Source organism: Hoplias malabaricus, chromosome 2, assembly GCF_029633855.1.
Source record: "Hoplias malabaricus isolate fHopMal1 chromosome 2, fHopMal1.hap1, whole genome shotgun sequence".
Taxonomy (NCBI): Eukaryota; Metazoa; Chordata; class Actinopteri; order Characiformes; family Erythrinidae; genus Hoplias; species Hoplias malabaricus.
Window position 1 is genome coordinate 34,939,863 of NC_089801.1, and position 23,460 is coordinate 34,963,322.

At 38.6% G+C, this 23,460-nt stretch overlaps 1 protein-coding gene across 4 annotated transcripts; it reads left to right on the forward strand.

Annotated features, from left to right (window-relative positions):
* Window positions 1-12,248: 12,248 nt before the first annotated feature.
* On the forward strand, window positions 12,249-22,903 carry LOC136682304 (uncharacterized). 4 transcript variants are annotated; one of them, XM_066658823.1, is made up of 14 exons: window positions 12,249-12,357; window positions 12,455-12,470; window positions 13,430-13,633; window positions 14,281-14,474; window positions 14,602-14,620; window positions 14,770-14,820; window positions 15,510-15,713; window positions 16,361-16,554; window positions 16,682-16,700; window positions 16,850-16,900; window positions 17,912-18,041; window positions 18,220-18,246; window positions 19,938-20,004; window positions 20,180-22,903. In XM_066658823.1, exons 2-13 carry the CDS (start codon window positions 12,464-12,466, stop codon window positions 19,963-19,965), a joined length of 1,128 nt encoding a protein of 375 aa, XP_066514920.1. In that variant the 5' UTR covers window positions 12,249-12,357; window positions 12,455-12,463; the 3' UTR covers window positions 19,966-20,004; window positions 20,180-22,903. The 4 variants fall into 4 exon arrangements, with proteins under 4 accessions (XP_066514920.1, XP_066514921.1, XP_066514922.1 ...); XM_066658824.1 differs by having other exon boundaries at window positions 22,555-22,903; XM_066658825.1 differs by having other exon boundaries at window positions 16,856-16,900.
* Window positions 22,904-23,460: the final 557 nt, after the last annotated feature.

Below are 23,460 nucleotides of genomic sequence, written 5' to 3' on the forward strand. Positions count from 1 at the left end.
CTACGAAGTATTAATATGCTACAGTTTCTCCAGTATAAATATATATATATATATATATATATATATATATATATATATATATAACATATTCACACTTAACACAGACACTTACTTCTTTCCAATATTCATAACACACATTATGTGCAGTTCACAACTGACAGTGACACGTGCAAGTGCCTCTTCTTATCCACTGCAGTTCAAACTTAACACGTCTGTCAATTACACACACACACACACACACACACACACATACATACATACATACATATACATATACGCACTCAGCTGGGCTACAGTCCTGCACTGAAGTACTATCAGTTTTTTGGGTACAGTTGTATGTAAAAATTGAAAAAGTAAGGAGAACGCGTTTCTCCAACATTTGCTGAATTTATCATGTTTTGGTGAGAGGGAGGCAATATGTGTCATGTGCAAAAGTCATAGCAGGTACTAACCACCACACACTGGAAGTACCACATGAAACCTGCCCCATTGGAATTTTTATGGCCCAAATATTATGACCTTCACAATGTAGCCTTTGTGTTCATTTCTCCTGCTTCCAATAGTTTACTGTTTAAAGTCAGTTGTTTACTTGCTGCCACATATATGACACCATTCAACAGGTGCCAGTGTAACTGGGTAATCAATGTTATTCACTTCATCCCCCAGCGTTAATCTTGTGGACAATTGGAGTATTCACATACACTATCAATGGAAAAACAATCATGACTGACTGGCCAATAATATAAAAAATGTATCCTTTTACACAGAAATTTGTGTATATTCATTCTTCTCCTTATAATTGTAAATTTGGAGATACAAAATTTGTATCAAAATGCAGCAATATATTTAAATATTAAATATTTAAAATTGCACAAATATTTTCCTTGTTGCCCTGCTCTCCCCTACATGTAAAGTCAGTATAATATGATTTACATTATTACACATGCAAAAATTCACTAGCTTTTCAATGGTTTTATACATCCACCCCCAAATACATGCGTGCATACAGGCACACACACACACACACACACACGCCCAGCTGGGCCACAGATGCAAAACAGTGAGGGATTAAAGTTAAATCTCTTTCAGTCCCAGTGACTGATAGCTTAATGGTCTGTGCTTGATGTCCTGGACTTCACAACCCTCTGTATATGCTCACACACACACTCACACACACACACACACACACATCACTTTGTTTATACTCTCTGAGCCTCGTTTAATATGCATGTTCCTTTTTCCTCTCCTTTTTCTCTGACCACTGAAATTGTGTCTTCATTCTGTATCCGGCATCATGCCCATGTTAGGAATGAATGTCTAAGCTAAACTCCTCTATCACAGAAATGAATGGGATTTTTTTAGGAATTACTGTAGTCACATTGAGCAGCGTGGTGAACAAATTGATTGACCCAATCTTGATATGTTTTTTCACGTTTACATTTTTTTGATATAGGGAGACAGTTACGTACCTGTGAACACTCCTACACACTGCTACATTTCAACACGGTTAAATAACAATAGGAAGTCTAAATGCAGCCTAATTCAGTGTCAATGCAGAGAGCAGGAGTGTTAGCCTATAGCCAAATTCATTTCTGCAATGTTGATTCCTGATTGCTCTCATAATTTGGACGATGTTGTGACTTACAGAGGAATAATTACCTTATGGCAAAACAGGGCGTGGTAACAGTGTTCTTTGCAAATCCATTTCTGTCACAGAGAAGTCCAGCTCAGGCCTGACTTACTCAACAAGGGTGTGACTACAGTGGTGTTTTGTGTTTTATGCTATATATGCTTTTTTATGCTAAGCTTGAGGGCCTCGGTAGGAGCGTTTTAAAACATTAAGTTCACATCAAAACAGGGTCATTTTTACAAAGTTGTGTCAGCGGTGCCTCTCCACTAGCTCCACGCTTTTCACTTTACCGACATTTTGTAGCATGGTCGTTACCTTTCTGCTAAAGAATATTTTCTTAGATTTTCGCTTTTTTATCCGCTTTTCTGGCGGAGTGGATTTCGGCTGCCTTTTACACTTTTCTAAAAGATGCTGTACTTCAGTTGAACCATGTTATATGTTGCAAAGAATCTCAGTGCCAAAAACGTCATATATTCACTCACTGATCACACACTACTTTGCGCATCTTAGCAACGAACTGGATTCAAAAAGCCAGTACCGTTTTTCAAAACATGTTTTTTTTTTATCATTCTGTGGTCAAGCTCTCATGTCGTAAACACGAAGAGACCATAAAGAATAATAGCACCTATAAACACTTAAAGGGGTGTTCAGAGTTTTTAAGACTTCTGGATAATTCCGAGGCTAAGATGTAAACAGTAATTCAGAGTGGTTTAATGTGAAATGATTCACTGTAGAAAAACGCTGCCCAGGTGGTGATAGGAACCAGGAGTCAAAAGGTCTAAAATGAATATATGGCCATTTTATTTATGATACTCAATGGACAGTGAATTTCCTGTGAATGTGTTTGAGTTTAAAATGCAGTGTTTATGAGAAATGCATGTTTTATATATCAAACTGCTTTATTTAACAAATCTACCAGACAACACAGCCTCAGGCATCAGGCCGTGAATCTGTAACAGTTTCGTGTAAAATCTTCCAGTGAGGCTCTTTTAAAAGCTTCAGCTCTGCAGATGTCTGCTTCCTATCAAAAACATTTCCAAAAACTCTGACTCAGACAGTTTCTACAGAACAGCAAATTTCACACTGAACCACTTGAATTTGGAACAAATTTGGAATTTGGGAATTCCTCTCTAACATGGCCTTTGGTCATGGATTATGGTGGTTAGAAATATTTGGCATGTGGTGTAACTTCTCTGATAATCGCATCCATCTTCCTTCTGGATTAAATAGAGATCCAGGTGGCCCTGCTTTAAATGGGGTAGTCTTAAAGACCTTTAAAGATTTTGGCTCTGTTTACCTCTTGCCTCCCCAAGCTAAAGTTAAGCCCCTATGACCCCACAGAGAGCCTGGCCATCAAAACAAATAGAGCATCTCAAACCTAGACGAGTGTGGGTGTGTATTTGTGTGTGTGTGAAGTGTGAATGACTGGGTCTATCTCTCTGGTTCAGAATTTGTGTTGCTATTAGCTCTTCTGACAACATATGTATGTGTGTGTGTGGTCACTGTCCGATTACTTTAATCTCTCTTTTATTGCCTTATTGTCTGTATTAGCGCTCACAAAATACACGGCAGCTGTACAAAAAGACGCTTCGCATTTTAGAACAGTCGGAATTCTGTTAGAGTCCTTTTTCTAGAACATTTGGAATTCCTACTATGTCTTTAGTTGGAACTGTTGGAATTCCCGCTGAGTCATGATGTTTGGATCAGGTGGAATTCCGTCGAGTCTTTGTTTTGTCTGTTTCTGTAGTTCTAGATTTTGATTATAAACGGGACACTGGAATTCCTGTGGAACAAGAGCAATTCCCAGATAGCATGCGGATGTTGGCCACTTCCGAGAGAGATGGTGCTGGACAACTGCAGGTGAAGCAAAAGTGGGCTGCATATTAAAAAATGCTTGTTTGCCCACATGTCACAAAACAGATCTGGTCCACTTTTGGTCAAGACATGGCTGTGCTGACCGTAGCAAACTGGACACAAGCCACAATCAACCCAAAAAGTTGATGTGGCTCTTGTAGCAAGAGGTAGTGGTCTGCCTTAGTGACATCAATCCATAAAAAGGGGGAGTATTGGGCAGACCTGGGCCATAATCATTTTGCTATCTGGGCTGGACTCAAGTACTCGAAGGGTTCTTAAGTGATGCCATAGAATAATCAGTTTTCCTTTCCCTAAACTTTTTAACTGAGGGTTCTTTGGAGTCTTGCCATATAAGAACCATTTAAGGTTCCTTATAAAATCTTTTCATTGATGGTTCTATAGGGACTATTGTTTTGTACATGACATTTCTGAGTGAGAACCTCCTTATTTTGTAAAGGTTCTTAACCAATCAGACTTTATCTAGAGCCAAACATGCATTTCAAAACTTTTTTTTTTTTTAAAGAGTGTACAGGATCCTTCTTCTTTGACCAGTTGGGAATGAACCTGAATCCTGCATTCTGGATCAGCTGGAATTCAAACTAAGAGTTCATTCTGGAATGCTGGGAATTCTGCTTACTTCTTTAATATGGAACTGCTGGAATTTTGTGAACTCTGTCTGAGTCGTCATTCTGGAACAGCTGGACAAGTTGGCAATGCACCTGAAACAGCATTCTAGATCACCTGGACTTACAGTCCAGTCTTTATTCTGGAATGATACAAAGGGTTCCACGTATCTTTCATTCGAAAACTGATTGGAATTCCAGGAAAAGAGTGTGAAGTTTTCTTAGTTTGATTATGTGTAGAAAATCATGTGTACTTGGCCTTCGGTCTATGGAGCAAAAGCGTGTGATATAGAAATATGACCAAGGCTCATGTATACTCCAGAAAACAAAGGAAAAAAAAATACAGGGGAAGAAGGAAAGCGTAGACTTTCTGAAAGCACCTGCCATTGGATGGAGAAAAGGGTTTGATATGTACAATCAGGGTAATGTTTATGGAGATTTATCCTATATGGTAATATGAAGAATTCAGTGACAATGATGTATGATGAAATGTAAGGAGTGTATTAATAGGGTTTGGGGCTTGTATTTCTGTGTATAAGGGGGGAATGGTGGGGATTCGGGTGGGCACGGGCTTGTATGGAATGGCTATGGTAGAAATTTCTGTTTGGATCAGAAATTCCTTCATGATTTTTGCCTGTGATGTAGAAAATGTCACTTTGTTTTATGGAAAAAATGGTCAAAAAAGAAAGGAAAAACTGGATGTGTGTCTTGTGTGGTTTTTCTCACGTTGCCATGCTTGACCTTCTTCTCTATTGAGTATTTAAAGGATACCTCCACTAGCTTTTCAAATATAATCAACATTTAATGGTCAGAGTTGTAAACAAGATCATCAGGAGTGATTCAGTATGAAATATTCAAAGTCGCAAAGTGGCGAATGGAACTAGACGTGTGAAGAATGCCTTTAAAAGTAACCGCACAGAGAGTTATTACGTACAATGTTTGTGAACATGCTGTTTGATGCCTCAGGCCATGTCTTATGATATTTTACTGATTTACCCAGGTACATTCAGGGTGTTCAAAAGCAAAGTAGCCCCCAAAGATTTACTGCAGGTTTACTGCTCTTTTACAAATGACAATAATAATAATAATAACATCAATATAAGTGTTAACATACACATCACACAGTTATCAAGTACCCCGCCCCTTTATCACACAGAGCTCATAACCTACCTGTAGATTAATCAGACCAACCACAATGTCACCCCTATATTGTGACATCACAAGCGTGAGTAACAGCCGTAAAGCTGGATGTGCTGGTTCCTTGGCAATTAAAAAAAAAAGAAAAAAAAAAAAAGAAGATGGAATTGCCCTTTAAGAACAAATATACATGTGCGTGTCTAGACACACACACAGGTATTTACTACACGTTATGTGTGTGTTTAAATATTTAGGTATATATGTTGTGATGAGGATGGAAAATAATATACAGATATATGAATACATTTGCATATTTTTATAAAAATAAAACAAAAGAAAAACAATATATAACCTCAAACAAATAATAACTGCAGTTTTTTTTTCTGTTCCATATGTGGTTAATACAGCTCTAAAATTAAGCCGATGCTGCCATCTGGTGGTCATTTCGGGCAACTGCACATATGACGATAGTAAAAATGTGATTTCAATTTTAATTTTGCAACAAGCAAAATAAGTGTGTTTTCTCACGTTCCCAGGCTTGGCCATCTGGCCTGTTGAGTTTAAAGCATACGTCCAGTCGTTTTTCAAAGTTTAAGCATAATTTAATGGTCAGAATCATAAACAGTTTAAATCAGGTTATTAGGAGTGATTTGATATTACAGGTATAGAGTGTCCGCGTGGGTTTCCTCCGGGTGCTCCGGTTTCCTCTCACAGTCCAAAAACACACATTGCAGGTGGATTGGCGACTCGAAAGTGTCCGTAGGTGGGAGTGTGTGAGTGAATGTGTGTGTGTCTGTGCTGCCCTGTGAAGGACTGGCGCCCCCTCCAGGGTGTATTCCCGCCTTGCGCCCGATGATTCCAGGTAGGCTCTGGACCCACCGCGACCCTAAATTGGATAAGCGGTTACAGATAATGGATGGATGGATGGTATAGAGTGGAGGCAAATGAACCTAGAGGTGTGGAAAGTTACCACACTGAGATATTACCTGATAGGTGACAGCATCACTTCATCCGTCATCTTCTTAAACACATGGAATGCACCAAGGGCTACGATAGGCTCTTGACATTTGAATCTATGAACCCCCACCCACTGTTTTTTTCTTTGATCCGTGCTAAGACAAGACAGTAGGAGTTTATTTCAGTAGGATTTATTTATTTCCTTTAACTTCAGAATTCACCGTAAGAGCTAAAATAAACAAAGAGAGTTCACAATTACAGCCTGTACAGAAACAATACATAATAACATGTTTCAGTATAAAACAACTCAGTTCACTCTCATAGTTTACATTCTCCTAAATGAGAAACCCATAAATCCAGCTCCACACAAATGCCCTTAAATATTTCAAACAGAGAGAAAATAATTTTATCACATGAAGCATCTTGTACTCTTGTACGAGAGCAGAAGCATGTGAAGAGAAGAGCATACCTTTTATGAATGCTCCCACCTTGTTTCGTAAGAAAGGGACCAAAGCACTCCATTCCATTACAATAAATAAACGGTGCTGATGGGTCCAGCCATTCTGGTGGAAGATCAGCCATTTTTTGTTCCTCAGGTGGTCTTCTATGCTTCCTACAGGTAATGCACTTGTAAGCAAAGGATGCTACTGCCCTATTGATTCTGGGGATCCAAAAGCCATTTGATCATCTCATTCATTGTAAGGCCTTTGCCTTGAAGTTGGACTTTGTCATGGTAGTGAGAAATGATCATAGTTGTGATGGGGTGAGTTTTGGGAATAATCGCAGGGTGCTTAAATGAACTAGGAAACGAGGAGTGCTGAAGATCCTTTGCTTATTCTCCTCAGCTCATCTTGATATATCTGTCTCTGCAGAGCCTTGATTATGACACGCTGTGCATCCTTACGTTCAGACACAGTAGTTAGGCTGTGAGATTTGTCCTTGTTAATTCTTCTAAGAATGCGTGCAACCGCTTGTGTAGCTCTTGACAAAGAAGAGAAGTTAGATAAGCGATCTATAAGGCTGAGTTGCTCTGAAGCTTCAGTATTCAGGGTATGAGTTACCTTGCTTTCTGGATCCCCGATGGGTAGCTCTGGGATTACATCCTTTGGAAGGAGTATGTCTTTCTCCTTCCATTCCAGAAAAATTCCTTCACATCTGAGTATCCAAGCTCCTCTTTGAGCACATCACTCACCTTTACAGACTGCAGCTGTCACCTCTAAACTAGGAATTGTTGTAAGCTCTGTGGGAGCTACTCTTGACTTTCACATACAAAGGCACAGTGAACCTCTCTGTTTTCATTACTGAGTCTTAGGTATGAGCACTGACTATAGCCACTGCTGCTTGCATCAGAAAAAATATGTAACTCTGCCCTGACAATTTTTTCCAAAGCTAGCAGATGCATAGCTACGAGGTATGTCAATTTTCTTAAAGTTGTTCAGATCACTTTTCCAGCGTTCCCACCTTGGCTGAAGCTCATCTTTCAGGGGATCATACCACCCTGTGCCATGTCTGCACATCTCTTGTAGAATCTGTTTTCCATTGAGCACCAAAGGTGCAACAAACCCTAAAGGATCATACAAGGAGGCAGCTGTTGACAGTGTACCACGTCGAGTGGCTGGCTGGTTTTTGAGCTTGATCTTAAACTTGAAACAATCAGACTGTGTGCCATTGAATACCTAAGGCTCTTTCCAAAGACAGGTCACCGAATGCCAGATCCAGCTCCTTCACATTCTTTGCTCTTTCTGATGATGGTATGCTTTCCAGAACAGCCTCGCTATTTGATACAAACTTGTGTAGCTGTAAGCCACCCAGAGCACAGAGTTCTTGTGCCTGTCTCGCAGCCTTAATAGCATTTTCTGTACTGTCCATGCTAGTGATCCCGTCATCAACGTAAAAGTCCTTCATCACAAAGCTTGCACCTAGAGGGTACAATTCATTATTCTCCCTGGCTAAATGCTTCATGCCATAGTTTGCACACCCAGGAGATGACATGGTACCAAAGTGATGGACCATCATGTGGAACTCACTGGACTGTGCACTGAGCTCTCCATTCTCCCACCACAGGAATCGCAGATAGTTTCTGTCAGATTGATGTACATGAAACATTTTTTCAATATCACACATCAGTGCAATAGGGTGCTGGTGGAATAGTATGAGGATGCCAATCAAGTTGTTAATTAAATCTGGTCAAGAAAGAATATGATCATTGAGGCTTGTACCTTCATACCGTGCTGAACAATCAAAAACCACACGCAGTTTGTCTGGTTTCTTTGGGCGGTAGATCCCATGATGTGAAATGTACCATTTCTCACCTTCTGTTCCATCATCCTTTACTTATTCTGCACCTCCTCTCTCGATGACCTTTTTCATAGACATGATATAATGTTTCTTGTGTGTCTCATCTCTTAAAGGGCAAGGGCATCTCATAATGGTCTTGAGTGTTTTTCCTTATGCCCTCCTTTAGTTTGTTCAGGAAAAGAATATCTTCCTGAGACACTATTCTGCTTGTATCATCGATGTCCTTAAAGTCAGACACCAAAATGCAAACAGCATCTGCTGGAGTAACTGGGGGAAGTTCTTCTCCAACCACATTGAGAGCAACAACAGTCATTGTTTCACTAACATTAGCTTGCAGGTTTTCTCAGTCTTCACATAGGCCTTCCTTTGGGGTGCCTTCCTTTGCAGGTGCTGCATAGGAGACAATGGTGACAGTCCCTTGCACTATGCCCAGGCTTTAAACACCCATAACAGTTTGTTTCTTCTCCTAGACAAATTTCTGACGTTCTTCTAGAGACTTGACTATGAATACAGAGCAGTTGTGAAGCTGATGTTTGTTGTCTTGACAGAGCATGCATAGCTGTTTAACAGGATACTTAGCTATCCTCTGACTGTCTGTGTTTATTTGAATGCTGAAAACACTGGCCTTATTTCTCTTGACCTCCCTGAGGATTTGTTTCTCTGGAGTAGGTTCTGAAGAACGAAGAGCATATAAAGAGGTTATTGGATTACAGGCAACCTCTGCTTCCATAGACACAAAGGTAGCAAATTCCCGAAAGGTAGGAAACTCTTGACTCTGATTCAGTGTTTGCGTAACTTGTCTATTCCAAGGAGAGGTTGCTATTGATTTTCTTCACAATCATTTAATATTTGGAGACCTTTAACATGAGGCATGGCATCCAAACAGGCATTCAGAAAGTGAGAAAACTCTCGCAGTCCTACAGAATCCGTGTGTTGAATTTTTGGCCAGTTTGCAAGCCATTCTCTAAATGCTCTTTGTATGATGACTGGATGGCCGTATCGTTGATTCAATTTGTTCCAAGCATCTTGATAAGCTTCAGTATCACTCCTGTAAAAGATTTCATCAAGGGTTTTATGAGCTGGACCACCTACATACTTTTTTGACAGTACAGCTTGTCAACAAAGGAAATGCTCTTTCAATCAATGAGTGACATAACAGAGTTTTTCCACTCAACAAACTCAGTTGGATCACCACTGAAGATGAAAGGTTCTGGCACTGGAAGCCTATTGAGGGCTATGCTGTCTTGAAAGGCGTGAGCAAGCGATGACATATCTTTCTGTGCTTAGGTAGCTATGAAATTGGATTACTGTTGGAAGGAGGGTTGATTCATGTCTCTGTCTTTCTTTGACTCACATGCAATGAATGAGTTACTAGTTTTCCATACCACTTATTAACTGTAGACCCCTAGTCTAGCCTAAGCTGCCTTTAGATCCTTCTCTGCCTGTAACTGTTCTAATTCCTGTTTTTAAGCTTCAAGTGCTCTTTTATGTTGTTCTTCCAAATTTTGGATCTTTTCCTTTTGTTTATTTTCTTCCAGTAATACTTCATACATAGCTTCCTTAGCAGCCACATCTGCTGCAGCATTTGCACACTTAGCTGTCAAGCATGAATTCATAGAGTGATGACTGGAGTCATGACTAGAATGAGTTCTAGACTTGAGGCTCACTCGTGAGACAGTAGATCCATAAATGGAACAAGCATGGTCACAATCAAGCAGTGTGTGATGATGATTTCTTTACCTATCAGCACCAAACTCTCCATCCACACCTGTTATCCTTACATATATGATTTTGGTAATATCCGCTGTTACTGACACACATGCATCAACTTGTCGTCGTATATCAGATGGGGGCGCCATGCGGTACCTAATTTCATCATAAATGCATGCAACATCATTTCTTGTCTTCGCTAGATTGTCAACTATATCATTCAACTGGCTCTCTGAAATGTCTGAATATGAGCTGCTGGTGTGCATCTCAGGCCAGAATTTTCCACTGGGTGTACATGGAAATAAATTTCCTTTCCCTTTTATGAGCTTCCTCTTTTTGAAAAGAGAGCATTTTCTCTATGGGTTTTTGTGTGCGTTCTGAGCGGAGAGGTAAACTGGATTCATTTTGAGACTCTTGAAACTGACTTTCTAGTTGTTGATTTTCTGCAGTTTTAGATTCATTTTCAAAGATACGGACATGACTTTGAGAGTCCTGTTGGAGACTGGCGGTTTGCTTCTCAATCTGCTCAGAGTTCATACAAGACGTAATTAGCTCTGTCATTTTACAGTTGATTTGTGGCAGTTTAGCAAAATGAAAGCACAGTAGTGCATAAAGCAATGAAATCAAATCAGTATAAAGGACTGTAAGCAATTAACACTGTCTCGGTGATAGAAGTAGACCAGGTTAAACTGCACAATTAAGTGTCCATAAAAAGACTCATAAAGATGTGTCTGTTTATCAGTATGAAAAAAATAGTTCTGTGCATATAGTTACTGACTTGAGAAGATATTTTCTTCTTGTCAGTCTTTACTGATCTGTTCTCAATTTGCAGGTAATACTCACTTTGTTCCAGTATACTGCTGCCTGTAGAGGGCGCAAAGATACCGTTGAAGACCTTGACGTTAATCCGTGTGAGGATTGAAGTCAACAACGCGAGATGAAGTGGCGCCGTTGAAACCTTTCGTCGTTAATCCCAGCCTTTTATGCAATCAGTCATCAGGATTGATGAGGGTCAAGCTCTTACTATAGCGACCCCCAGCCGAATAATGGTCAAAACTTGATAACTGATGATTCATAGATGTATTTCCTTTAATTTCAGAATTCACCTTAAGAGCTCAAATAAAATAAATAAATAATTAAAAATAAAAAAAGTACACAATTAGAGTCTGTACAGAAACAATACATAATAACAGCATGTTTCAGTATAAAACAACCCAGTTCACTCTCACAGTTTACATTCTCCTAAGTGAGAAACCCATAAATCCAGCTCCACATAAATGCCCTTAAATACTTCAAACGGAGAGAAAAAAAGAAAACGATTTTATCACATGAAGCATCTTGTACTCTGAATAAACCATAAATAAAACTATTTCGCCTTGTTCGCATTCAGCTAGGTGATATTTTGCAGTTTTTTGAGAGCCCTCCAGCAGCTTTCTGTCCACTACTAACTTTTCCTTTTCGCGAGCAGCAATATGAGTGATTGGAGCAGCAGTGTGAGTGGTGAAGGAGCACTCACCAAAATAAGAGTCTTTAATTTTTAAATGAATATCCAAAAATAAGAACTGAGATGAATTAGGAACGTAAACAGAAATAGGATTTTAAGGATCATTTACAAGAACAGTTGGCAGTTAGTTGTACAGTTACAGAACATACAGAATATTGGCTGTATGCTGTGCGCCAAAGCCTAGCATTGCCTTTAATGTTATTTTGATGGACTCATTTTATGAGCGAACTTGACTTTAAGTGACTTACACGTTTCTTTGAAATACAGAAAAGACAACGTGATTTTAACTTTTCTGTACCTCTAGGTTAATGAGATGTTGATAGATTTATATTTATTTTATTTTATTTATTTATTTCGAGGGGTGCAAATTATTAGTGGAGACAATTCAATAATCGCTGGATATTGGTGGGGACCTGTCACTTCACAACTCTACGCCCCTGGAATGCACTGAGAGTGAGACAGTCGCCTCCACTCGAAGCCGCCCAGGTGTGACGAAGCAATTGTGTCAACTTCACACAAACGAAAGTGAAAGTAAGTTTCACTGTTTAATCTTCGGATTTACTGAGGGTTCCCTCCAAACAAACAAAGCTATACCAGCAAAACTATAACAGAATCGGCCTCTACTCTCTGAAAGACTAACACGGGTGAGTTTCTGCTTATTTTATTTGGCGTTTTCCTTGTAAATGTTTGAGAAGAAATAAAATAAAGGGTTTAATAACAGTTGTCGCATTCTTTCCTCAGGAAGCCGTTATGCCACGTGAGTCACGTGATTTTATATCAACTTTGGCTTGAATATAATCATGAGTAATTATTACAATTGTACCCTTAACGTCATATATTGTAAGGGCTATTATCCACAATTACTTATAACTTTTAAAACATACACTGGTAGGCATCTGTAGTGTTAGCAAACAAGCTCAAAATTTACCTAATGGAAGTATCTATCACTACAAATTTATTCATAGTTTTTTAAACTGACAGTTTTTTAAAATCATTATCAAAAATAAGAAACGTGCAAAAGACACGTTGCAGGTGGATTGGCGACTCAAAAGTGTCCGTAGGTGTGAGTGTGTGAATGAATGTGTGTATGTGTGTCTGTGTTGCCCTGTGAAGGACTGGCGCCCCTCCAGGGTGTATTCCCGCCTTGCGCCCAATGATTCCAGGTAGGCTCTGGACTCACCGCGACCCTGAATTGGATAAGCGGTTACAGACAATGAATGAATGAATGAATGAATGAAAAAGAAAAGTGCAGATTTCTTGTAGCTTAATCCTGTGGAATTTCACGAATGTCCTTTCGCAATCGTTTGTCCATGCGTCTAATTGCTACTGCCTGAGAGATATACAGTACATTCTTCCAAATGACACCTTCATAGATCTACTCATTTATATCACATATGAGCACAGTGTCAAATATGCTTCAGTTTGTCTGTGAGTAGCAAGAACATAATCTGTAATTATGAAAGTAACTAGTCATTTACATGTGCAACTGTGTATTGGTTTATACTCCAGCACATGTCTACATTCACCTAAAGTACATCTGAACTTACATATAAATACACACACATAGGCACTGTCTCATTTCTGCCATTTTCCATTTTTCTCCTAAACATGTAGTTTTTGGTATTTCCTTTCCATTTTCATTTTTATATTCTCTGATATGTGAATATTTCAGACATTTCCTTGCACACTTTAGAAAATCTACATTTTTTCTTACAGGTTCAACAAAATACTTGACCATTGTGTCAGGAAACACTCTAGATGTCCACAAGAAAGTCATAAACCTGCTCCATAAAGCCAGGCCTGGACTAAAGCCGGTGACCACAGTTGAGAAATGTGATGTGATTCTGGTTTTCTGTCCAATTGTTTCCCGAGCTGGAACTGATATTAATGATGCAGTGCAACAACTTAATGATGTTTCAGGTAACTAACTCCATACAGATACATTCTGTAAAAAGTCAAGAGTGTTTAAACAGCCCTGCGTCAGTATTTTGGGAGAGGGACAATGGTGGTTGTTTTGAAACAGGTGGGTGCTGTGGCATGTTCAATGGACATGTTGAAAATGTTCATAAATATATTAGCCAGCTCCAGTGACCAAGCCCTGAGCGCATAGCCCACGATCTTTGTCTGAGGGAGCCCCTTTGTGTGGATTTAATATCCTCAGGGACATGCTGTGCTCTACCACAGAGGCTGTGAATAATGTGCTCCTCATTTCCACCACGCTTTTTTTTTTAAATTGGTTTTGAGAACATTAAAGCTGGCAGTGTAATGATTCAGCTAATCTGGCAGTGTGGAATTGCAGTTTATTTCACCAAGCTCATGAAATGGTAGTGTGTGATGTTTTTTTGTAGTCCTTGCTGTGTGTTAGCCAGCCATGTTGTGGTAGCAATACAGCTTCAGTCTGTTCAGTGTTCCTTGGTGACTCTGCGTAAGTAGTACGTGGCCTCCTTGTAGTCATCAGCATCACCAGAAACAAATGGAGTGGAGTGGGCCAATATCGACCACACCCCACAGATAAATACTAAATTCATACACTAAATTCACTAATTCTCCAATCTGTTTTTCTGCAGCGGTTAAACCTGCTGTTCTAGTGGTGCTCCATCAAACCCTTAATCCAGATGTCATGGTACCAGAAAGCAGAAAATGTGTAACCAGAAAGGACACCCTCACAGTGGACTGTCTATTCAGTGAGGATCGAGGCTTCTTAAGCTGCCCTCAGAACAATTCTGCACTGAAGGAGGTCACAAATAGGCTTAAAATAGTGGTATGACTTTTTAAAATTTTGCATAGCACATGATTAAATTGTTCATGAGTGGGTGTAGGTGTGTAAATAGTTTAATATATGTTATGATTGTCATGTTAATAACTGAAGTGTCTTTTTCTTAATCCAGAAACGGACAAAAAGCAAAGGTAAGGAAGAAAATCAAGTTTATTGTTTAAATAAACAGTTCATAAAGTGACATTCTCATCTCTCACAGTTGTTCTAGGTGAATTAATTCTATACAAATTCTACACGTTTAATATTATTTTTTAATTACAAAGTGTATGTTTTAAATAAGCCACAGGGGATGGTGGAAAGGCCCAACAATCAAGAATTTACAAGAAGAAAGGTGATTTCCTTCTTTCTTCATTTCATTTCAAATTTCATTGTTAAATGTTTCTAAATACAACTCATTCATTCATTCATTCATTCATTATCTGTAATGTATTTGTAATGTGACTCTGTTACTCGTCTTTTCAAAGTTTATGTTTGGATGTCTTTTCAACTTTACTTCAGTGTTTATTTAATGACAATTAGGTTCGTGATTTCAATGTTGATATAACGGCTTTAAAAAGACGTCTTTAATGTGACTTTGTTTAGTCGTCTTTTCAACTTTCATTTTCAACCTTAAAAAAACGCTGATTGAACGACATTTAGGTATGTGATTTCAACGTTGAAATAACGGTTTTAAAAGGACGTCTTTAATGTGACTTTTTTTAGTCGTCTTTTCAACGTCTGTGTTTGGACGTCTTTTCAACTTTCATTTTCAACCTTAAGAAAACGTTGATTAGTCATTTACATGTGCAACTGTGTATTGGTTTATACTCCAGCACATGTCTACATTCACCTAAAGTACATCTGAACTTACATATAAATACACACACATAGGCACTGTCTCATTTCTGCCATTTTCCATTTTTCTCCTAAACATGTAGTTTTTGGTATTTCCTTTCCATTTTCATTTTTATATTCTCTGATATGTGAATATTTCAGACATTTCCTTGCACACTTTAGAAAATTCTACATTTTTTCTTACAGGTTCAACAAAATACTTGACTATTGTGTCAGGAAACACTCTAGATGTCCACAAGAAAGTCATAAACCTGCTCCATAAAGCCAGGCCTGAACTAAAGCCGGTGACCACAGTTGAGGAATGTGATGTGATTCTGGTTTTCTGTCCAATTGTTTCCCGAGCTGGAACTGATATTAATGGTGCAGTGCAACAACTTAATGATGTTTCAGGTAACTAACTCCATACAGATACATTCTGTAAAAAGTCAAGAGTGTTTAAACAGCCCTGCGTCAGTATTTTGGGAGAGGGACAATGGTGGTTGTTTTGAAACAGGTGGGTGCTGTGGCATGTTCAATGGACATGTTGAAAATGTTCATAAATATATTAGCCAGCTCCAGTGACCAAGCCCTGAGCGCATAGCCCACGATCTTTGTCTGGGGGAGCCCCTTTGTGTGGATTTAATATCCTCAGGGACATGCTGTGCTCTACCACAGAGGCTGTGAATAATGTGCTCCTCATTTCCACCACACTTTTTTTTTTGAATTGGTTTTGAGAACATTAAAGCTGGCAGTGTAATGATTCAGCTAATCTGGCAGTGTGGAATTGCAGTTTATTTCACCAAGCTCATGAAATGGTAGTGTGTGATGTTTTTTTGTAGTCCTTGCTGTGTGTTAGCCAGCCATGTTGTGGTAGCAATACAGCTTCAGTCTGTTCAGTGTTCCTTGGTGACTCTGCGTAAGTAGTACGTGGCCTCCTTGTAGTCATCAGCATCACCAGAAACAAATGGAGTGGAGTGGGCCAATATCGACCACACCCCACAGATAAATACTAAATTCATACACTAAATTCACTAATTCTCCAATCTGTTTTTCTGCAGCGGTTAAACCTGCTGTTCTAGTGGTGCTCCATCAAACCCTTAATCCAGATGTCATGGTACCAGAAAGCAGAATATGTGTAACCAGAAAGGACACCCTCACAGTGGACTGTCTATTCAGTGAGGATCGAGGCTTCTTAAGCTGCCCTCAGAACAATTCTGCACTGAAGGAGGTCACAGATAGGCTTAAAATAGTGGTATGACTTTTTAAAATTTTGCATAGCACATGATTAAATTGTTCATGAGTGGGTGTAGGTGTGTAAATAGTTTAATATATGTTATGATTGTCATGTTAATAACTGAAGTGTCTTTTTCTTAATCCAGAAACGGACAAAAAGCAAAGGTAAGGAAGAAAATCAAGTTTATTGTTTAAATAAACAGTTCATAAAGTGACATTCTCATCTCTCACAGTTGTTCTAGGTGAATTAGTTCTATACAAATTCTACACGTTTAATATTATTTTTTAATTACAAAGTGTATGTTTTAAATAAGCCACAGGGGATGGTGGAAAGGCCCAACAATCAAGAATTCACAAGAAGAAAGGTGATTTCCTTCTTTCTTCATTTCATTTCAAATTTCATTGTTAAATGTTTCTAAATACAACTCATTCATTCATTCATTCATTCATTATCTGTAATGTATTTGTGATGTGACTCTGTTACTCGTCTTTTCAAAGTTTATGTTTGGATGTCTTTTCAACTTTACTTCAGTGTTTATTTAATGACAATAAGGTTCGTGATTTCAACGTTGAAATAACGGCTTTAAAAGGACGTCTTTAATGTGACTTTTTTTAGTCGTCTTTTCAACGTCTGTGTTTGGACGTCTTTTCAACTTTCATTTTCAACCTTAAGAAAACGTTGATTAGACGACAGTAACCGCTTATCCAATTCAGGGTCACGGTGGGTCCAGAGCCTACCTGGAATCATTGGGCGCAAGGCGGGAATACACCCTGGAGGGGACGCCAGTCCTTCACAGGGCAACACACACACACACACGAGTCGCCAATCCACCTGCAATGTGTGTTTTTGGACTGTGGGAGGAAACTGGAGCACCTGGAGGAAACCCATGCGGACACAGGGAGAACACACCAACTCCTCACAGACAGTCACACCGAGCGGGAATCGAACCCACAACCTCCAAGTCCCTGGAGCTGTGTGACTGCGACACTACCTGCAGCACCACTGTGCTTCCCTCTAAATACAACTCATCAATTTAAACTATAATTAATATAAAATTAATGTTATAATACCATTTGATACTTGGGGTGATATCTGTGATCCAGAACTAATCCAATATTTGTACCTGACCTCACTGTGTTCTTATGGATGAATACAAGCTAATCCTCACAGCAATGTTCCAAGATCCAGTGTAAAGCTTTCCCAGAACATTAGAAGGTAGCACTGGTAGAAAACTGCCAAATAAAACCCTTCATTTCAGAAGAAGTGTTGGATGAGCTGGTGTCCGCAAACATTTGGAAATGTAGGTATGTCTTTGTCGCTCTCTCTTGTTTTGTATTTCTAAATTTGTCATTCTCATTCTCTCTCTGTTCATCAGAAAAGAAAAAGAGGCAGGATAAGACATCACCAAACTCCGATCGACCATCCAACTCCACAAGCCCTGTCCCAGATATCACATCCATAGATGATATAGATCATCAACCAACAGGATGCTTTTGTTTTTTCAAGTTTGTAATTTTTAGTTTCTTGCACTGATAATGATTCTGCTCATTAAGAAAGTATGGTCTTTTGAGCATCACATGACCTTTTTTTTTATGAGTTACATAATTCAAGTTTCTATTAGCTGATGTCTGTGAGAGTGTTGCTGTAAATGTGTGGTTGACTATCTTTTTAAAAATTTCCTAGGAGAGGTGCAGGAAATTCTATTCAAAGGTAAGAAAACTGTTGGCAATTTTGGGATGTGCAAAGTAGTGCCTTCATTTGCTATGTGAATACTATCCTTGACACTAGTAAACTTAATTAACTTTGACAGTTAAACATTGATGTTGCCCTGTGAAGGACTGGTGCCCCCTCCAGGGTGTATTCCTGCCTTGCGCCCAATGATTCCAGGTAGGCTCTGGACCCACCGCGACCCTGAACTGGATAAGCGGTTACAGATAATGAATGAATGAATGAGTTAAACATTGAGACGGAATAACCCAATGTAACATTCCTTATAATGAGTGAATACCACATGTTTAAGGGGCACACATTGTGAGAATGTGTTGAATTGTGAAAATCTAGCTTGAATTTTCATCAAGGAAAACCTTGACCAGTAGAATACTACACTCAGTACTATACTACAGATGCACATGAACATACTGTGATCATGCACGATGCCAAGGGAGAGCTAAAAGTGTATGGAGCCCCTAATGCCGGGATCAAAATACACAATATATTTGTCTTTCACAATGTTCACTATGTCAGACTAGCACTATAAATTTGTACCATGTCTTGGTCAGGAGACTGGCAACAATACACGTTTGACACGGACAATTCTTTGTTCACGTGAGATGTTCATTGCGTGAGTTCAGATGTTGTTGGGAAGGCAGGCCAAGAAACTGTCAGTCATGGCAACTGAAGTCCTGTGTATAATGCTGGCAGTTTTGTGTTATGAAAAGAAAAAGAAGGAAAAAAAATGATTGACCTGACCTCAGAGGACAGTATGGACTGTATATATACTGCAAAGAGAACTTGAAGTAATGTGTTAACATGTCAAGAGCATTTCCTCAGTTGCATTGTTTCACCTGACAGCTACAGCAGCAGCCTCCCTCATTCTTTATTCTCAATGTTCACATATGAGCACCAGACAGCGCTCTTTACTCCTATTGGTCATTGTAAAGGAACACGCTGTAGGATATGACTAGGAGAAAAGATCCCAAAAATTCTAACATGCTAGACTTTTCGTCAGGGTGTCATGGGGCCTCCTAGATTCCACATTGCTGTTTAATTATTTCACACTGCACAACTGTTCCTCGTTCCGGACACTCATATTCAGTTCCTGACACTGGAAATTTGTCGGACATTCCAAAATCCTATCAGAATTTGCCTAAATTCCTGTAGTGTGATCCCGGCATAAGGTGACATGTGTACATAGGTGTACACAGTATAATATATTGTTGAAAACATACAGGTAATGTTATGTGTTCCGTAGAATGGGTTTGTGATCTAGAACTATTTGTCCAAAATTGATACCTGACACTAAGGTTCTCATGGGTGAATGCCCTCAAATCCTCAATATAACATTAAAACATCTAGTGTAAAGCCTTCCTGGAAGAGTAGGAGTTTCTGCAGTAAAGGTACAACAAACTGCAAAATAACACTCAGTTCATAAGAAATCATGGATGATTTTGTGTCCACAAATATTTGGAAATATTGTGAACATTCTCTAATGCAAAAACACTTTTACATTTAGATCACTAGCAAAATTGACACGTGTCTAAGAGTGTGTTGTTTACATAGCTCTTGTACATAGTATTTCCAAATAATTAATCACATTAATACAAGAGACAATGTTAAATAATGTTGTTTTTTGGTATTAGCTGCTTCTGAGAATTTGACAATTACTTTCTCTTGTTCTCAAGACGGATCAAGATATCACCAAGCCACTGATGTCTCACATACTTCAATTAGCAATAAAAGACCCAACAGGTATTTTAAAGTTGGCTTACACTATTGATAATTCTGTTTGTTTTAATATGTGATATTCTGAACCATATATGAGCTGGTTGGAAATGTGAAAATTGATATGATGCACTTGAAATTGTGTAACTCTGTTTGAGTTAAAGACTCTTTGAAAATTTATATTTTTTTAATAATTTGAAAGGAGCAAAGAAGAAGAGAGGAAGGCAGAATACCTGGACATATGAAGATTTCTACGCACTAGAATTTTTTATATGCACACGATATATTAGTGACTATATAGTGACCATATTACCAGTTTAATCAAGATATGCTAAGACTTAACTGACTGACAGTTTGTTGGCTGAGAAGTACGTGTTGTATATTTACACATTACTCCCATCATTTTGGGAGTGGGCACTATGTAGTTACTGCGTGAGCCTTTACCAGGTTCATGCCAAACATGTGGAACCCTATCTGATATAAAAATTACAGGCTTAGATAACTGTATGGTGCTTTTCTACTGCATGGTACAAACTCTGTGGCTCGGCTCAGCTTGTTTGCTTTCCTGTTATGCAAATTTTGTCCCTGGAATCTGGTTCCTTTTTAGTATCTGCTTGCCCATAGTTTGCAGCAAGCCGGGTAGGGACTAAATGTGTCATATAAACATTGCAGAGTACTGACTGGCCAGAGGGATTCGTCAATCATGACAAAATGCAAACATCCAGCAAAAACACTGTAAAATCTCAAAGTTACAGTAGAAATTTGCTTTAACCCGACTCACAATGGCAACTCATAAAATTATGCCATGGTCATTTGAAGAGGTTCAAACACTGCTTGAATCAGTGGCTGCAAAAATTCCAGCAGGGGCTGGACGCTTCAAAAAACTTTACAGATGTGTCTAAACTGAGTACAGAGCTGTGTTTAGTCCCAAACAACAACAACAGTTAATAAATAACGAGTAAACAACCTTTATCTGAGATAATGCTATGGTTTGCAGAGCCAATGGATTCTTGTTAGTGATAGTGTTCTGCTACGTCACCAGACACAATTCGGTTGCCAGTGGAAAATCAAACATGTGCCAAGTCCAAAAGTTGTGTAGAGCCGAGCCAAACTATATCACCTACTGTGGAAAAATGACATTGGTTTCATCTCACCAGAAAATATACTGCTTTCTGTTTAAGGCTCTGGAAAAATCACTGTGCTTTGCTCAGTGCCATCTTTTAAGGATGGCTTACCTTCTGGTTTTCAGTTATAGTAGCTGAGCTGAGTGTTTTAGCTCATGTTTAGTAGTTAATCAGTGTAATTATACTGTTTTCGATAAATTATACAATTATTTTTTGTTGTACTTAAAACAGACAGTTCCTTGCAATGTTGAGCCATGATGGACTACATACAGAACAACTGAGAAATAAATTATTATTAACTGCTTATTTTGGTTTGGAAAGTCTGACAGTCAACCAGACTTAAAAATTGATTTGTAATTTAATAGCATTCACTGTTAATGTCATCTTTTTCTTTTGGTCACAGATTATAATTTAAATCTAGCTTTTCTTACAACTCTTTTCAAGCACATGTTCATTATTTTCAAATAAAACATACAGTAGGACTTAAAAAAATATAGAGAATCTGAAGATGCCTCACTTGAATTGAACACATTTTTGTGCTTTAATGTCATAGAAACCCTGATATTAATAATGAGCTTACAGCTCAGTGGAGCATCACGATGATTTTGAAGCTGTAATTGTAAAGGCCAGGTCAAAAAGAACTGCTGTTTGTTTACATTCAGAAGTTCCACGTTTTTAATATGGAACATTATGTTTGTACATGGCTAGCCACAATGACTGTTTATATGGCTCAGATTTAACTGGTCTGTAAGTTTTTATTATATTATGCCTTGGACATGTTCTTTTCACTATCTAAATTTTTCCTCTCAGACATATACTGCATTACTTTAACACTGTCATCAACTGTTACGCGGATGACACCCAGATCTATCTCACTACAAGCTCTGTCAATGACCAACTTATCACTAACTTGGAAAGCTGTCTATTTGAGAATAAAAATTGGATGCTTCTCAAGTTAAAGGATAATAAGACTGAGACAACCCTCATTGGCTCTAGATCAACGCTCAATCATACTCCATCTTTGTCTCTTCACAATGATAACGTATTAACTTCTCCCTCTGCTATGGTCCGATATCTGGGTGCCCTCCTCGATCCTACTATCTTTTTCAAAGCCCCCATAAACTCAGTAGTTAAAACTACATACTTTCACTTACATAAATTCGCTAAAATCTGATGTTCTCTATCTCAGTCCGCTGCAGAAATCCTTATTCAGATTTTCATTTCGAGTCGACTTGACAACTGTAGCTCCCTATTTGCTGCCATCAGCCACTCCTCTGTCCGTAAGCTTCAGACACTAATATTCACAACCACATTGCACCTGCCCTTCGGCATCTTCACTGGCTTCCTGTTAGGTATTGGATCCATTTCAAGATACTTTTACTGTCTTATAAAATCTTGCACTTTTCTTTCTGTCTGACCTCCTTCCTTCCAATGTACCTTTTCACTCTCTCAGGTCTTCAGCTGCTGGACTTCTTGCAATTCCGTCATGCAAACTCTGTGGTTTTGGTGATCAGGCTTTCTCCCGACTTTCTCCACGCCTCTGGAATTCCCTACCATCTCTGTTTAAAAAATCTCCCTCTTTTCCCATATTTAAATCTAATCTTAAGGCTCATTTTTTTTCTCTTTTCTATGGTATTCCTTCTGTTTAACTTGGTCTACTAATCACTATTTATGTTCTGCTAAAGTGGAATGTGTGGTTCACCTACTGAACCTGTACTGTCTGTGTGCTGTGTCTCCACCTATCTGTCTATGTACTTGACTGTAAGTGTCTTTGGGTTTTAGAAAAGCACTATGTAAGAATAAAGTATTATTATTCACAGTTTACTGATTAAATACTGATTATTCACGATGAATGTATGTTTTTGCCCTCTAAAGTAAAGTGATGAACAATCCACACTTTATTACTGACCCATGTAGCATGCCCCATTTGAATGATAGAGACTTGAATGATGATTTAAGGTACTATTTATTGCTCACAATCTTGAATCAAAAGTGGAGTCAGTGAGGTAACAGCAATAATAAACCACCATAAGTGTGCCTCTTCATATGGGAGCCTAAAATGTACAAAAAAATTCTGTGTCTGTGTTTTCACTCCACAAGAGTCAATAAAGTTCTGACTCATACTTCATAACATTTTGAGGGTATTTAGGGTATCTTGTGAAAACAACATAATTAATGTTCATTCCAGATATATTTATACATTGAAGAAAGCCTTTATTGATTCATATTCATGCATTGGTGCAAGCTCTATCTGTTAAGCTAACAGTTATTGAAACATGACCATTTTCATTTGTTTCTTCTTAATGCTTCAGAATTTTCTGATGACTTAATGCTGTAAAGTGTTACCCATGTTTGGAGA

Bases quoted from the DNA above. Each gene is read 5' to 3' on its own strand.
- LOC136682304 (XM_066658823.1), top strand. The intron at 14,821-15,509 runs GTGATTTCCTTC...TTTTTCTTACAG, and splicing joins AAGAATTTACAAGAAGAAAG to GTTCAACAAAATACTTGACT. The intron at 16,901-17,911 runs GTGATTTCCTTC...TCTGTTCATCAG, and splicing joins AAGAATTCACAAGAAGAAAG to AAAAGAAAAAGAGGCAGGAT.